Source organism: Diadema antillarum, unplaced genomic scaffold (assembly GCF_040938485.1).
Source record: "Diadema antillarum isolate AM-2024a unplaced genomic scaffold, OU_Dant_1.0 seq00001222_RagTag, whole genome shotgun sequence".
NCBI lineage: Eukaryota > Metazoa > Echinodermata > Echinoidea > Diadematoida > Diadematidae > Diadema > Diadema antillarum.
In genome coordinates, this window is record NW_027272012.1 from 75,537 (window position 1) to 94,163 (window position 18,627).

At 37.9% G+C, this 18,627-nt stretch overlaps 1 protein-coding gene across 1 annotated transcript in view; it reads right to left on the bottom strand.

The window, feature by feature from the left end:
- Positions 1-1,870: 1,870 nt before the first annotated feature.
- The window catches only part of LOC139744963 (anoctamin-7-like), a 50,531-nt gene continuing 33,774 nt past the window's right edge, over positions 1,871-18,627 (bottom strand). The window contains exons 11-20 of the mRNA XM_071655373.1: positions 16,926-17,008; positions 15,353-15,490; positions 14,219-14,414; positions 12,587-12,698; positions 9,968-10,120; positions 8,025-8,158; positions 6,355-6,560; positions 4,227-4,360; positions 3,066-3,156; positions 1,871-1,996 (exon numbers count right to left, since the gene is read on the bottom strand). Coding sequence (XP_071511474.1) covers positions 1,871-1,996; positions 3,066-3,156; positions 4,227-4,360; positions 6,355-6,560; positions 8,025-8,158; positions 9,968-10,120; positions 12,587-12,698; positions 14,219-14,414; positions 15,353-15,490; positions 16,926-17,008 — 1,373 coding nt within the window. The remainder of the gene's footprint in view (positions 1,997-3,065; positions 3,157-4,226; positions 4,361-6,354; positions 6,561-8,024; positions 8,159-9,967; positions 10,121-12,586; positions 12,699-14,218; positions 14,415-15,352; positions 15,491-16,925; positions 17,009-18,627) is intronic.

The window sequence follows — 18,627 nt, forward strand, 5'->3', positions numbered from 1 at the left end:
GCTACGGATGCATGCTTCACAATAACCAAAAAAAAAAAGAAGAAGAAGGGATTATGATAACTTTACACCACACATGCATGTCTTAGACTGCAACTAAGAGTAACCAATTACCAAACACTTTTTCTACTTGTCTATTGAAAGCCCACCCACACCCTCCCTTTTCTAAAGACATACAAGAAACAGCAATGGAAGAAACTGGATGAAAAAATGCCGAATCGTAACAAAATCCTTATAAATAGCAATTATATACATAACAGAGTCACAGTGTTGCTCATGATGAAAAGCCAATCCACGCCGACACAAACTCCAAAATTTGCTCAAGGCACTCTGATGTCCTATAAAACTTTAGGATAATCTATAAATCCTCAGGTAACAAAGTTGAGGCATATGGTACTATTTTGTACGTCAAGTTTATATTTCCTCAAAGTTTGACTTCAAGCACAATGTCGATCTCTGCCTATTAACTCTTAACGTGCCATGGTCGCCGAACGGCGACCTTAGTCCTGACATGCCATGGTCGCCGATCGGCGACTAAGAAGAGCGAGAAAAGCATTGATCATTTAAGTCCTTATGGTACCGTAATGCGTTACACAAAGAAATTGCCAATGATATGTACTGGTAGCTAATTAGTATAGCCATCGTTTCCACTAAAAATATGAGCATGCTTACATTGGAAAATTTTGAGTAAATACATGATTTTTCAGCTAGATGTATTTTTTTCGCGTCGGGAAAATCCTCAGCGAGCGCACCCTCTGTAAGATGTGTATGGATTAAAAGTCTCATTGGTACACCACGCGTGTGTATGCTATTGAATCTGCGTGTATTGTCTATGCGGTTCCACTCGTATTGTTCCGCTTGGACGCTGTCCTGCGGGAAGCTGCTTTGATTTTGTCCCTCAAAGAGGTTCAGCTTAGGTCAGCTAAGGTTCGTCGGTCAAGTCTTTCATCCTTTTGTTTTGGTGAACGTCACTAATCGTCCCCACGCTAGCCTATAAGTAATTGCATGCGGACAAAGGCCTGCCGATTTCAATAGAGTACCCCTCCAGTGGTCCCGTTAGACAAAAGGAGGATTAGTAGGTTCTTCCTTCTCAAGTGGACAAAAGACACTCTTGAAGGGCCCGGGACAATCACTTTAGTTTCAAATACAGGATCTGGGACTAAAGGACTCAGATTTGGGAATGTATTACTGAATCAGAAAGAGAAATTGCTAAGACAAAATAAACTGCTAGTATCTTTGGAATCATACAATTCTAGAAGGCAATTTTGTTATCATTTGAAAGAGGAGATGTTGCTCTAAAACTTTCTCACAGAGTCAAGGGAGCGTTCTTTTGAAGAAAAAACACGACTGACTCTTTTTTTCCATACTATACAAAAATTTCGAATAGTTTTTTTTTTGATGTATCAATTATTTCTGCAATATTTCAGGTTCAGATAGATATTATGGCAAACTGACTACATGACACGAAAGAACAAACATTTCTTGATATATGTTGTGTAGAACTCAATTCAAAACAGTCAATAGTTTCAGAGATATGGCGGTTTTAAATGTCATTGTCAGTCCAGTTTCGAAACGTTCTGACGTTAGATAAAAACCTCTGGCACGTTAGGGGTTTTAGGCCTGGCACATTAAGAGTTAAGTTCCAAGCTGAGCTTGCATGGCGTAAAGAGTCACAATCACTCTCTGAAAGGCAATCATCATGAGCAACACTGTCGGAAAAAAAAAAGATAAAAACTCTGACACAAACAGACAAGCACCAAAAAAAAAAAAAAAAAAAAAACTAACCACCTAAAGCATAATAACCAACTTTGAGCAAAAAAACAGAAACAAAACCATCACCACTGTTAAAGGGGAGTGGGTGCACATCTAACCGTCATACCTGGAATTCCTGCAATGCTTGTTTGCCCATGTAGGCCTCCCGCTTTATCTTCACCTCCAGCGCTTCTGGGATGTCGGGCACGACGAAGTCGATGAACCGCGAGACCCCAAATACGAAATGCTGATGGGACAAAGATCAGAGAAAGACAAGTACTACATTGATGACCACGAAACGAACAGCAGTACATCAGCTGAAAAAATTCGAACTTTCACAGTAACAGAAGAGCAAGTAACATTTGTGTTAAAATATATTGTCAGGTTGTTGCATAATGTACTTGTTTTGGGGGAATGACTGACATTCGAAACGGGGTGAAGTCCATGGTGAAGTCACAGAAATTTAACCCTTTGAGGGTGGACTGATTTTGCTAGAACACGCATTTCCCATAGACACCTGCCCGTGTATACTCGGGACTCGTCCTCAACAGGTTAAGCAGAAAAAACAAAAACAAACTGCAAAATCATAAATACAAGAAATCTTCTGCAAAGAAAGCCAAAGCTGGTATCCTTATCATCTCAGAAGGGGAAATATTTAGTTCTGACAATACAGATGCTATGATACATGAGGTTTCATTGACTTTCTTTCTTTCTTCTTTTACTCTATATCTTTACGGTAGATGACTGAACAGCATTTATGAGTGATAACCACCTCATGCATAGAATGATTTATAAATCATTGCCAAAAAAAAAAATCCACAAAGACCCCAAATTAAAGGTCCTGCTTACCTTTGGGAGCTGCAGTGATTTCAAAAATATTCAAGATATCACATTTGATGCATATGTGTAGGTCTGTTGTATCGCAAAAAGACCCTAGAGTATAAATTTTTCGCAATAAAACCTAGAATAAAAGGTGATATCAGAATTTTTCTCAATAAACCATAACTGTAGACAGTTTAGTCTGGAAACATTTTTATCATAACTATTGTTCACATTTTGTGTATTTAACAATACTTAACATCAATTATATGAATTCAAATTTTTACAGTGGTTGTTTCTATCCCTAACTGATATTTTAGAACAATTTTGAAGCACTAATGCAGGGATTTTGTTTCATCTGCAAATGTTAAATTATGCCTTTCAGAATTTCTGGGAGTCAGGTCAGTAGTAAAGGCTGAGAGGTCAGTCGTCAAGGCTTACAGTGAAGAAGGGAAAAGAGTGGAATATTGTTGAGATGCTACGATCTATATCCTCACCTCAAAGAGGATGACGAAGCCGAGTTTGACACACAGGAGCTGCCAGTAGAAGATGGTGGTGTTACCCTCATCATCCCGATAGTCTGTATACCTGGAGGATGACAAGCATGAACATATATGTGTATACAGAGATCGATGATCACTCTTCCCCGGAATGATTTTGACATTGCCTAGATCTGTAGCAATTGATACTACTTAATCATTTGCAGAACATCTCTGAAGGAGGTAACAACAGACCCAGAAATTGGTTAGAGTGTTCTTTCTCTCTTTTTCTCTGTTCTGACTACTCTTTAGTTCTCTCTCTCTCTCTGATATATATTCTTGCAATATTTTATCAGTTTTATTTGAGGGAATCAAGAAGAAAAATGATGAAATTGGCTTTCCAGGATGTTAAAGGTTTAAACACTTTCACATGATAACAGCTCTGATTTACACTTGTGCACAAATTTCTGGACAGGATTGACTTTTGTTTAAATGCTTTATCATTCAATGAGGTTTCACTCCATTTGATAAATATAACAGACAAAAATATAGCCAATATTATGTTAAAGGGATATTACAGTATTGGTGGAAATGAGAATTGGGCTTTTAACTTTTTGCAAGATACCAAGAAAACACTTATAATATAGTACAGAGCATACCATTTTAAGTGGAATTCAAAGTTTATTTGATGAAAATCGGGTTTGGAATGACTGAAACATCCAAAAACAAAGTAAAACAAAGCGATCATAATAAAGTGTGGGTCCAACACTTTATTAGAATCGCTATTTTTGTGAATATATCAGCCATTTCAAAACCAATTTTCATCAAATAAGCGGTGAATTCCTCATAGAATTACATGCTCTTTCATATTTCATAAGAGGTTTCTCATTATCTCACAAAAAAAAGTTAGAAACCTGAAATTAGGTCTCAACCAAAACTGTACGATCCCTTTAACATTCAAAATGAATCTTCTGATTGCTCAGCAGGCAGCAGCATTGAACATCATCATCAAAGGCACAAGTGCACCTGTGAAATTCTTTTATACATGTATAATACATCAATAGAAATCTGACAACTGTTTTGAATAATTACAGCCTGCTGGAACTCCAGCTCTTTAATTTCCTGGATTATATCTTTATATTAATTATCTTTTGACAAGAAGCGAAGTTTTTTTTTTACCTGCATGGTGCCTCTGATGCGTTCTTGGGTGCGTAGGCAAGGGTGAAGTTCACATAGCCATCGAGACTGAAGTTATATTGGTACTGATACAGCAACTTGGGAAGAAACTCTGAAGTAAATGCTATGAGGAATGCCTACAGGGAGAAGGAAGGAAAGAATCTGAGATGTGTTTTGTATGTTTCCAGTTAAATGTGAATAAATTTCACAAAAATATGGTCTGCTGTATAGAAGATTGGAAATTATCAAACACATTACACATACCAATGTCAGGGCAGAGTTCATTACTGACAATAAGTTTCATCATCACATATAGAGTAGAAATGTCTGAAAGATACATGGATATACTTTTACTGCACATCAACAATTCAATATTCTGTGATTTCATGAGTACTTTACCTCTCACACAGCAGTAACAGTTGTGTAGTGTCTAAATGATCCTATCACTCATTAATTATTGTAAAAAAGAAGGTACAAAAAGGACAAGCAGGCCAGCAGGAAAGATAAAGAGAAGTTTTACACTTGCAAATACACTTTAATATTTATGGGCATGTTTCTTTTTTGACTTGTTTTAAATAGAGTTACAAAGTGTTAAACTAGAAATGTCGCTATGGCGACTGGTATGCCTCCGCCATAATGCATGATTCTCCTAATAGGGCTAGATAGTACATGTGGACAATGTGTGATTACATTTTCACAAAACTGGCAAAATATTGAAATGACAAGTTTGTCAGAAATGTGTTGAATGTTCACCTTCCTTGAACTTGGTTTAATTGATGAATAGGAGAGCATGTATTTGGGGATTTAAGGACTTTAACTTGACTTTGACCCATTCATACATTTATGCATTGAGTAATTTTCATGGTACCGGTATGGAGAAAAAGTGCAATTTCTGTACTGAATAGTAAATTGTTACCATGTTCATCTGGCCTTAGACCCTAAAATTCATAAGATAATCACTTTCAGGTAGAACATGCATAGATATGCAGTAAGTTTCACGATACATTGAGCCACTTCCGAGATATGGAGGAAAAGGTTAGTTCAGCACTTTCACTTGATCTTTGACCTTTTGACCTTTGAGGCAATAAAAAAAGAAAAAGAAAAAAAACTCTCCAGAGAATTTCTATTAGGTTACACATGCATACACCAAGTGTAAAAAAAAAAAAAAATACTAATCCTGCTGGCATTGCATGAACATGAGGGAAATAGTAAAATTTTGAAGTGTTGCACTTGACCTTTGACCCCTGACCTTTGACCCCATGAACCCTACATTCTCTAGATAATCACTGCCAGTCAGTACATGTATATATACTATGTTCCATGAAGATACCTTGAACAATTTTCCAATTTACAGAGAAAAAAAAGAAGTTTTAATACTTTTACTCGACCTTTTGACCTTTGACCTTTGACCTCACGACCCAAACTTTCACCAGAGAATCTAAATTGGGTAATACATGTATACACTAAGTTTCAAGAAAATATCTTCAGGCATTGCATAGATATGGTGGAAATAGTGAAATTTTATGTATTTGACCTTGACCTTTTGACCTTTGACCTTGAGCATGTGCACCCAAAAGTTGATAGGCACAACTTCACCCCCTAATACACATACATGCCAAGTTTCATTAGGATACCTCAACAGCTTTTGATAGTTACCTTGTCCACAAAATTCATTACGGACGGACGGAAAGACGGACGGACGGAAGGACGGACGGAAGGACGGACGGACGGACGGACGGACGGACGGACGGACAACCCGAAAACATAATGCCTCCGGCACCACTTCGTGGCAGAGGCATAAAAAAAAGTGTTATAAACCCCTTAGATGACAATTTATTGTAAGGAGCGAATCTTTTCTCCAACTTCCTAAAGATTCAAAGATCTATTTTATATCTCAGTGCAAATTAACCAGTTGAGGATGAGTCCCGAGTATACTCGGGCAAGGGTCAATGGGAAATGCATGTTATAGCAAAATTAGCACGTCCTCAACAGGTTAAGTTGCCATTGCAAGAAATACAAATGTATGAATTAGTGGCATGCAATATACTGGTAAATAACAGTGGTGTATTCACCAATCATGTTTTGTATTGAAAAGGCAGCAAGGAGCACAAGTCGACCAGGTGGCACTCACATTACTAATGACCGCAATCTGTGCTGTGATGTCCAAGATGTCGAACCAAACACCGATGTCCTGGGCTCGCTCGGCCACCGGTCGCCGCAGCTCGCAGACGAACTTCTGGGCATCCAGCCGAATTTCCAGCCAGTTGTTGAGGATGGCGAAGAGCGGGGCGAGCGGGAAGGCGGCCACAAAGATGGTGATGAACCCAAACTGAATGACTGAGAGTCACAAAAGTGGAGGAGGATACAAGATTTGTTTGTTAGCTACTTTTGTATCGTTATCTACTTTTTTTGTATGATTGTCAGTTTGTGTTTGTGTTTTGTGTCCATCTTGATGTAATATTTTATATTGCCGGGGTTAAAGTGTCACAAGACTTTAAAGTTCTTTTTGTTGATCCCCATTGACATGAAACGAAATTTTCGAAGTTTGTATAGTTGTATAATATGTCCTTGTATTTTTATGTATTTTTATGACGAATGAAATAAACCGAACTGAACCGAAAGGTCATACACGGCTGGCTCAATTTTTGTCATGAAGATAGGTAATTTCGTATGGGAGCGTGATAAGCCCTGCACAAAGTCTTTTTTATGGATGTTTGAGGATCTAGACTGTAAAACATGATATATTTGCAGCATAAAAATTTTGCAAATTGGAGCCGACGACCTTTCTCGCGGCATGAAATTTATGCAAATCGCCACTGGCATCCAATGCACATTGTGTATACATAGGCAGGAACTTTTTGTGTGCATTTTAATTCTGTGAATGTTGGCACCCTCGAAATTTGCGACATTAAAATGCGTGCCAACATTCCTCGTTTTACAGGTACATGTGTCATAGAACAGGCTAAGTTGTTGGGGTGTGCTTGTTTTTAAGCAGAACAGGTGAAGCAAGACAACATTCTCAAGTTAAAATTTGCTGGAAGTTTACATTTTCCCCTAGACACTAAATTGAGTCCCTAATACATGTATGATGTGCTTTTCTATCACAGATTTATATGAAGAGTTTGTTTGCAAAAACCAATAAGTCCATTTTTGAAGATTTTGAAGTACGGTCTCTATCATAAAGTACAAAATAATACCTTTTAAATGATATATTGGTTACAAAATATAAAGGTACATTTTTGAAGTTATGGTTAAAAGAAGCAAAAATTTTCTTATTATTCTCTTTATTTTTCTTGACCTTTAATTTGGCAAATATGGACTTATCGGTTTTTGCAAACAAACTCTTGTTGATGAATACAACAGTAGCTTTTTTAAAATTTCACTATTTGTATATATATATGCCTCAGGGTCCATACATGTATATCAAATAACTGAGGCAATTTGCATTTCAGTTGGGAGCTGCACTGATATGCTGGCATGTACACACAAAATTATAGTATCAACAGCTAGCCTAATATAATCAATATTATTTTTTTGTATGTATTCATTTATTACTTTTAATGTGGGTTGTTTTGAAGTACCGGCCGGTATAGAACTGACTGTGTTTTATTGTTGCATTTCATTCTCTTAAACAAAATTGCTTCCTTATAGTTCATCCTCAGTGTAGCATGCACTGCTAATGAACACACACACACTCACACAATTTTTCTAGTTAATGTAACAAATCAATGTTGGCATCTCATGTTTCTGTTACAAAAAGGAAACAGCTTGATGAAAATCTCAGTCATCAGTCCCACTCACTCATTTCCAAGTACTCCTCAAACAGGCCTTCGTTGGGGACAAGCTCATAGTCCTCCTCCCAGCGACTGATTTCCTCCTCCGTCCCAGAGAATGAGCCTTTCACCTTCCACCGGATGTACATCTGTTTCAGCTTCCTGCAAAGGCGAGGACCAGAGAAGACATACAAATAGTGTTAAAGGAACACGTTAACTTTGGGAGCAGTGATTTTAACAATTGTTTGAGTTACATCTGATGCATACCAATATTGTATGTGTTGCTCAGTTGTATCACAAAACATCTTAACATAGACAAAAAATCCAATAAAACCTAAAGCATAAGGAGATATCACTATTTTTCTCAATCAACCATAACTATGTACTCACATGGTTTAGTCCGGCCAGAAACAAATTCATTATATTGTTGACATTTTCTATATTTAACAAGACGTAACATTAGATTATCCGATTAAAATCTTACAATGTTTGTTTCTATCCCTAACTCACATTTTCAGAACTATACGTATTTTGAAGCATTAAAACTGAGTTTCTCTTTCATCTGCAAATGGTAAATAATGCCTTTAAACACTATGTGTGCCACATAAAACTCCCTGGTAGTGCGTGTGCCACATCATCCTGAGACTGCAAGGTATTATCAGCACTTTAGGAAAACGTTCTGTTTCTTGAAGCCATGTATAATTTTTTTTTTTTTTTTTTTTTTTTGTAGAACTGTTATGCTAGACAGGCGATGAGCAAAGTTGCATAGAAAATTTCAAGCTTAATTGCTGTATAAATTTAACTCTCATGGTAAAGCTATGATTTTTTTTTCTTTTTTTTTTTTCCTCAGGAGAAAATTTTTTCTTCAGGTAATTCATTCTTGGTATAAGGAGTTTACCGGTAGTAAGTTTATGCATATCTTCCTCAGTAGATAAGGTAAGTCTGGGCCAAAAAATTTGAGAAAAATGAAAATTAGTGACATTTTGTGAACACAATAAATGGAGATTGAGCTGCTCCATGCCTACATGTATGTCACACAGAGTTGCCAGTTTGTCTGTTTTACTCTCTAAACTTTATCAGTTCATAACTAATGGGCATGTCTGATTTTCCCCCAAAATGTTCATTGATTTTCCGTTTTCATGCAAAGTAACGAACTAATATCACAATGGACTTTTCCTTTATTAAACATACCCAAGTCAGGACTCCACGACATGCCGCACCTCCAATTTCAATGTTCTATGTATGTGATAAGGACCACACCTCCAATTTGAAAGTTCTATGTGAGGGACCAAGTGTTTTTACCTCTGAAAAGGGACAGTATGATTACACACAACATTGTATGCTCAGCTTGACTCCATGATGGAAATCAAACCTGAGTCCTTTGATTGCAAGGCAGATGCACTCCTGACTACACTGTAAGTTGCATGCTGTATCACTGCCCTATGTACCTCCACCATTGCATGGCCCTGTCTCATACTAACACATCTTGACCATTGCTGTAAAAGCTGTTTCTTTTGCCGTGGTTTTATTTTCACGCTTTTCGCGCTTTGAGGTTGAACTGCGAATTTAACATCACATGAAAATGTTTTGAACTCGCCGCTTGTTACAACGCTATTGCGCACATGCACACACGAAGATTCCGCGCATTGAGTGTAATGATGGTCAACACACGAACAGCAATACTGCGCAATAATACAAGCGTGTTATAGGCCTAAAGTACTCGAGAGACGGGATTTCCGGTAAACCTGCATTCAATTTTAATTTCTATCTAATAAAAGAATAATTGGATCATAGTTTGGGTTTTCATGTGCAAAATAAAACAGTTTTTGCCGACTGCGAATTAAAACACACGCGAAAAAGTTGGCACCGATGGAAACTGCGGAAGTATCTATACGCTAAAGAAACCACTTTTACAGTACACTTTGGAATTGCATGCAGCATCCCGGACATGCAGTTGCCATGGTGACTTACGGAATAGCGACTTCCTGGACGTTGTTGATCATCTGCTTGCCGACCATGATGATGAAAAGCTGCTGAGCCAGCTCAACCAGACATCCTCCGCTCCCACACGCCTCGTCACGCAGACCAAAGAAGGTGTTATAGTTGCCAGGGTAACCCAAAAATCTGCAACACAGAAAAAACCAATTTGAAAGTTGTTGCTTGGTCACATTTCCGAGAACAATAATCACCTTATACACAGCTACCAACACGTCTGTGTACGATTTACTAATTTAACCACTCTAAGCAAAAACAAAAATTACAGTTGTTTTGCATGTAAGCACACAGCCATGCTTCATATACATGTATTCAGGGCCGGCGGAGCATTTTCAAAAGTGTGTTTGCGTGGGGGGGGGGGGGGGGGAGGGACACATTTCCGGGTTTCATGTGCTAACAAGAAAAAAAAAAAGGCGCAAAAACATAACCTTCCCGCGCTCACACTTCAACATCTCTATCTATTTCTTTTTAGTGCCACTTGCAATGTACACACTTCCGGGTTAAAAAATAGTCGGGGGCCCAAAGTGATGACACCTTATGCATTCATTTGTATGATGCACAAAAAGTCAAAAAGGGGGGGGGGGAGCCCCCCTGGCCCCCCTGATTCCGCCGGCCATGATATTTATTAAAAAAAAATACAAACATGCAGAATTTTACAAGGCCAAAACAACAGTCACATGCTTAGAAAACTAATTAAAACTTTTCTTACCAATAGTTGCAAGCTGTGCGTATGATTATCCTCATTCATAAAGTAAAGTACCGGTACAGAACTAATTTCATGTGTGAGAGACACATTGTCAATGAGTGCAATGGTCATGAAGGTAACATATAATGGCCAATTTAACCTAAGAATCTTCGCACATGAAGGAAATTTCATTATAAAGTTTTGAGATATACCCTTATCAATATGTACGGCCCTTTTTTCTCAACTACACAAAACTTACAATGCCCTTCATGCATGTCAGAAGACACTTCCAATAAGAAACAAGGAAAAGTAGAAATTACGCGGTGCGTAATATATATAACCCCGCCGGAAGTAGCATTTTGTAACAAAATGTGCAATATAGGTAAAAAATCAAGGTCAAAGGTCAAAGAAGTCAAAGGTCAAAATTCTGTGTAGAAGTTTTGAAGCCCTCACCTAGTGCCATCACATAAAGCAAATGGAATCGAAATTGGGTTAGAAATGGCGAAGGAGTAGCATTTTGTAGCCAATGTACAATATAGGTCAAAAATCAAGGTCAAAGGTCAAAGAAGACAAAGGTCAAAATTCTGTATAGAAGTTTTGAAGCCCTCACCTAGTGCTATCACATAAAGCAAACGGAATTGAAATCGGGTTAAAAATGGCGAAGGAGTAGCATTTTGTAGCAAAATGCACAATATAGGTCAAAAATCAAGGTCAAAGGTCAAAGAAGTCAAAGGTCAAAATTCTGTGTAGAAGTTTTGAAGCCCTCAACTAGTGCCATCATATAAAGCAAACGGAATCAAAATCGGGTTAGAAATGGCGAAGGAGTAGCATTTTGTAGCAAAATGTACAATATAGGTCAAAAATCAAGGTCAAAGGTCAAAGAAGTCAAAGGTCAAAATTCTGTGTAGAAGTTTTGAAGCCCTCACCTAGTGCCATCACATAAAGCAAACGGAATCGAAATCGGGTTAGAAATGGCGAAGAAGTAGCATTTTGTAGCAAAATGTACAATATAGGTCAAAGGTCAAGGTCAAAGGTCACAACTGAAATTCTGTGTAGAATTTTTAAAGCTCCCATGTAGTGCTATCATATAAAGCAAACAGAATCAAAATTGGCTCATAAATGACAGAGAAGTAGCAAATTGAACATTTTGATCACACACGGACGCACACACGGACGGACGGACGGACGCACGGACACACACACGTACGGAGCCCGTTTCATAGTCCCCTGCTCGAACTCGTTCGGCGGGGACAAAAATGTCAGGAATTTACAATGATTACCATGGGTAACAAATTAACATGAGATCAAGTTCGAGACACCTTTATCCCAGGAGGCATACTGGATAGTAAGAACCAAAGTCTTGCTAGAAAAGAATACATAAAACAATTTGAATAAGTTTTCAAAAATGGTCTACTGTCCGATGTCAAACATGGGCTAAATTTCTTCCATTCCATTACTCTATCTAGCTATAAAGTTGAAAGGCCACTACGCTATTTGTGCCTGAAAATCAGTGCGGATTGATGGTGCTAATGGATCTGTATCAATGTTGCCAGTTCAATGCAAGTCATTTTATGCCATAGACGCAGATCTGAGAGCGCTCACTATGTGATTCTGCTTGCCTGCGAACAAACATGCCTAAGCACCAAAATTTTGAATGCATTGAAAACTAGGTAACCGCTAGGCACTCCTGTGGATGCTAGTCACAGGAGGAGGTGAAGATCTCTCTAAACATTGCAATAAGGCACAAATTGCAGTCTGGGTACTAAGTTTAACCCTCTGCATGCGATGTTTGTGTGTGGAAAATTGTGCCTATTTGACTCATTGGCATAGAAAGGGTATAGATGCATCTTGATCATGACATGGCATTTGGACTATTCAAGAGAAAGGTGACGCAGCTTAATTAAACCTACTTTCCCTTGAAGAAGGCGATGTAGAAGATGGAGGAGAAGAAGTTCATGAACTGGAAGATGAACACTTTGAAGGTCAGGTTGTCTTCATACTCAGTCTGCGTCCTGTGCATTTCTGTTTAGGGAAATATTGGCAAGAATTCAAGAAAACAACAAATTAATTCCATCCATGTTATGGTTATATTTAAAATGCACAACATTATCAGGAGGGAAATTTAGGTTTATATGATAGACAAATGATGTAAAGACTCAAAAAGTGTTTTAAGAGTTTCATAAGACCCACCAGAATTGGAAACAGCGAACTACTAACGCTGGTGGCTGTCTTTATTTTTAGGAGACACCAAGATGGCTAATATGTAACAATGAAATAATGACAACTAATCCATAAAAGTCGTCATTCTACTAAGCACAACTTATTCCCCAACAGCAGCATGTGAATAATGATAGTGAATATATGTTATCCTACTGACAGACTGCTGCTGATAATATTACTACATGTATATCCACTATTACTGCTGCTGCTGCTGCTAACATTACTACATGTATATCTACTATTACTGCTACTACTACTACTACTACTATTACTACTACTACTATACTACTACTACTACAAACTACTCCTACTACTACTACTACTACTACTACTACTACTACTACTACTACTACTACTACTACAGTCACTACTACTACTACTACTACTACTACTACTACTACTACTACTACTACTTCTACTACTACTACTTCTACTACTACTACTACTACTACTACTACTATAAAACTACTACACAACTATTATACTTTACCAGTGTATTATCATTTGTGACCGTGCACCACAAAACAAACAAAAAGTCGCACCCCTTGATTTTACGTGAGGACTCAAAACAGGTGAAATGGAAGGGTCAACTACGTCAATCTTGAGTTTTTAATATTTTCTGAAAGAGCTATCTTTCTTCTACATTATTCTTCAGTTTGGGGTCATAACACAAATGGGAAAGTGAGTTTTCAGCAGTTTTTCTACAACCCCTTTTTGGGGAGAGTATAGAATGATCAGGTAAGTATCCAGAGGCCCCTTTTCATTTCTTCAAATCACAAGTACACTCTTCACTCTCAAGTCTAATAACTTTTGAAAGGATAATGCTACTGCTTTGTAAGTTGGCATTAATCATGAACAGAATGTGTTGATAGAACATGCTCAATTCCAGCTTAATCTGATAATCCCTTCATTATTGTTGCTCCAGTGGTTGACATCCTGTGTTTTGTCCCTTTCATCCCACAGCTAGCGCGGCTTGGTGAAAGATCAAGCGATTGAATAGACCCTGTACTGCAGAGCCTCTTTTCTCAGTTCACACTTTTCCAGAGTGTGTGCTTTCTTTCCAGTATATAGGTAGGTTAGGGCTGTCCATTTGAATTGAGTTTACATCGTTTTAAAGCTTAGAGTTTGTTCTTTCAGAATCTGCCCTTAACTAAAAATCCATGTCTGGTGACTTTTGTTGGTTTTGTGATGTAGGGTCACATTAACTAACAATATTATATAACAGTAGTAATTACAACAACAACAACAACAACAACAATAAAAACATCATCATCATCTACCGGTAAGAGCAGAGTTTGGCTGCTGCAACTCCTTATACTCACCCCAGTCATTGAGGATGACAGCTAGTTTCTGGTAGACCTGGCCCAGCACCATGATGAGGATGAGGTTGAGAACGGCCCCAGTCATGCTGGCTATCGTCTGGGCGTTGGGCCTCAAGAAGGCGTTCTGCGACAGCGGGATGCTCACCAGCACCCGGTACATGATGACTCCCACCAGGAAGATCAGTACGAGGGAGACCTGTGAAGTTCATAAAAAGAAATAAATCAATGATAAGCCTCAGCCTGAGGAAGCTTTAATTTCACATCATGTTCAAATTGACTTTTAACACTGATATTGAGTAAAAACGGACTACAAGATTGTAAGAGGTTTTATCAAACTCGGGCCTAATATGTGAAAATTATGGAACTTTGATGTCTGACATGTTTATGCAAAATAGTTGTAACCACATACACTGTAAATGTGCAGATTGAGGGTGGTGATATCCTACAGCACTATCACTACCTTTAAATCTACACAAAATCTCAATCATTTTCCTGATATAAAATGATAAAAAACACCTGCATCATTTGCATCAAATCTCTAGTGTGTTGCTACGTCATGACTCAGCTCTGATGGCCATTGCATATGCCATATATTTAGCGAGTCAAATTTTTTGCAAATCTGGACTTTTTGGTAATTTTGCAGTCATGGAATACAGTAATGAAGGGAGTTATGTATGAGTGCATGTCATATTCCTGTCAAAGTCTGAGTTATCAATTTTGCATGTCATTAAATTTGCAAATAGCACTCGACTCGTGAGTCTTGTGAAAACCTTGTGAAATATATGACACATACGGTGTCAGCTTGAGAAAAAAATAAATAACAAGAATACTTGAAGAGTTTGTATGCAAAAACCGATAAGTCCATAATTGCCAAATGGAGATATTTGCGATTAAAGGTCAAGAAAAATAAAGATAATAATAAGAACATTTTTGCTTCTTTTGACCATAACTTCAAAAATGTACCTTTATATGTACTGACCAATATATCATTTAAAAGGTATTATTTTGTACTTTATGACAGAGACCGTACTTCAAAATCTTCAAAAATGGACTTATCGGTTTTTGCAAACAAACTCTTCACTTATATATATGTTCATATGTTTGCAGGTGTCTATCATACGTGTACTGGCTCACCATTCCAAAGAGAACAGCGATACCGGTCAGCCATCTTCTCTTGCGCATGTCTTCCGGGAAGTAGGGCTCCATGATACCAGTGATGGGGTTCTCTTCCATGGCTGGAGCCTTGGCTGCAAACTGCGGGCGTGGTCGCTCCTAGAGGGTGTCGGCAGGGGAAGGTCAGAAGGATTGAATACTTAACTAGTAGATCAGATCATGATAGTTTAGTTATTATGCAGTCTGAGCCACATTGAAATTCTCCTCATTTTGTCCTCATCTAGCTGCGATTGTTGGGGGAGTCAACTTGGAATTTTGATGCAGGCTGGTGTACTGATTCGTAATTGGCTTGGCTCAAAACCCACAAAACGTAGGCCAGAATGAATTTTCACTTTTCTACATACTTTAAAGAGTAACTATGCTCTCAGCTTTAAAATTACATCAGTTGTTGATCTTGGACCATCCTAACCCATTCAAAAAGTGACTGAGATGAGAAAGAGTTAGGAAGTGCAGATTCATAGAAAAGGGAGGAAAGAGGATTTTAATCAAGATTAGTGCTGATATTTTACAGTAAAACGGTCTGACTCGAAGATAGCCATTTTGCCATGTAAGACATCACTGATAGCACCGATCATTTATCTCTGTCTTACGATAATAAAAGGATAAAAAATATCTAAAAAACAAAATGTTTTTGAGACAAGCCAATGTCACTAATGGAAAGAGTAGCTAGAATTAAGTAGACTCTGAAGTTATGATTGCCTATGATTGCCTATGATGTAATCTAAAATACCTTGAAGTTAATTTTTCAAAAAATTATCATTTATGCTAAATTATGCTAATTTATGCATAATAATGCATGAAATCAGACTATTTGGTATAAATCACAAAATAAAGCTCAAAACAGGCACATTTTTTGTGTTAATATTCATTTTAGTGTCCTTAGCAAATGTTATAAAAAAATTGTGATATCAGAAAAAAATTCTTAAGTATTTTATTGTTTTTTGAATTTTCTTACGTATTTCTTTGTTTTTTTTGACTTTATGTTTTCCATTGCTTTTTCGATGAAATTTGTCCGCGACATTGCTCCGAACAAGAAAATAAGTTATTCATTGATTATAATCAATAAAACACCAAAATAATCATGCTTTTATGAATTTTGTCTGTAAGCACAGTTTGCATTGAAATTTTATACGAATTCACGTTTTTGAGCAATTTTTGGTCTGACACGCATGTACATATTTATGCATAACTTCGGAACCGCGCGCCTGAGCATCGCAAATTTTGTGTCAAAAGATGCGCGAGACTCGAAAGAAAAAAGTCATGAAATGTCGTGGCGATAGCTTTATGCGATTGTGATACATCGCGCGGAACGTCGAGGGGGGGGGGGCCTTGGAGGCCCCCCCCCCCCCCCCCCCCCTGCCTAGTTAGGTTTAAAGCACTAATGCTGGGTTTTCGTTTCATCTGCAAATGGTAAATTATGCCTTTAACCCATTGAAGACAGGCGGATTTTGTTATAACATACAAATCCCACAGACACCTGCCCAAGCATACTTGGGCCTAGTCTTCAACGAGTTAAAAGGCGACACAGGCTTACTTCTTCCTCTTCAAAGTTCCAACAGTCCCAGTGATGTGCCAGGCTTGCCTGCTTCCTCTTCCAACTCTCAAGGAAAGATACCGCTGTTGACAAGGGATGAAACACACAACTCAAAAGCAACTCCACATTTCAAGGAAATAACGTCAAATAAAATGTATGAGTGCATATGTGACTGCATGACTAAATTCAATAAAATGTCACACTAAGCAATCATGCACAAAGACTAGAAATACATGAAATGGGTCAACCCAGCCAATTCTTTTACATAATTTCTAAGTTTGGAATAATAAGATGGATGGGAAATTGTCTCCTTTACAGTTTTTCTAGAACACTTCTCTTTTTGGTCTGTGTGATTAGGTATGTCTTGCAGCAGTCCCCTTTCAACCCCTTTTGAGGACGAACAGACTTTGCTGTAACACACATATTGCGTAGACAGCTGCCCAGGTATGCGTATAATATACATACTCGGGACTACAATGTTTGTCATCTGACAAACCCTTCACACACTGCTCAGTAGTTTTGAATAGACTGTACCTATTGAGTTTGCAAAATTTCAGCTTAATCTGATAATCCCTTCCTCAGTGACTGCTTTGGACTTTAAGTTATAAATGTCCTTTTTTTTCTTTTGGTCCCATTCATTACACAGTCAGAGCACCACTGGGTGCGAGATTACTCTGTAAGCACTTGAATAGACCCATGGATAAACTTCAAAGCCTCTTTCATCATCGGCAAACAACTTTCCGGAGGATGTCCTTTCTTCATTATTTAGATGGGTTAGGAAAGCCCATTTGTATTAAGGTATGCCATTCTAAATCTAAGAGTCTGCTCTTTCAGAATCTGCCCTTCATTGCAAACCCATGTCTGCCGACTTTTAGGTGGTTTTGTGATGCAGGGTCACTTTAATGATAAGCTAACTACATGTATCAGCACCTGAACAACTTTCTGGTGTTTATTTTGTCACAACAAGGTTTACTCAGTCACCACTGATTTGATTCTCTGTATTTCTTTTCTTTTATAGCAGAAAACTTTCTGGTGTTTACTTTGTCACAACAAGGTTTACTCAGTTAACCACTGAATTGATTCTTTGTATTTCTTTTATTTCAGTCAAAAGACCTCCTGGATCCCACTGGAGCTCTACATACAGGCCCTTCTCTAATGGAACCTCTCCTTAAACTCATGGGTGTTTTACTGGCTCCCATGTTGCCTATTTAAAGTGGAGAGGAAAATTAACCACTTGAGGGTGAACTGATTTTGCAATAACACGCATTTAGCAATGACACCTGCCCTGGTATCCTCGGGACTGGATTTCAACTGGATAATTGACATATTCAGCAATCAATACAAGCCTTGGAACTGAAGTCAATCAAACATTTCTCAGACAATTGGCTTTGCACACAAAACATTGGCAAGGAAGAATTGTACAAGCGATTATAGCCACATTGTTTACTGAAGTACACCTGATTATTTTGGCCACTGCTTCATACTCAGGTGTAGAAATATAAATGGTTGTATTCTGAATATTGGGCAATGCATTGTTCAAATCTGAGTGTAGTGGTTCAAAATTCATGTTCATTCCTAGGAGTGTGACAACTTTTAATAGAAGTGTGATAAATACCTAGAACTTCTACAATGTATTTCCGACAAATGTGTGTAATCTAACCAATATATGAAAGGAAGTCCAGTTTTGATTGGTGGGTTGAAA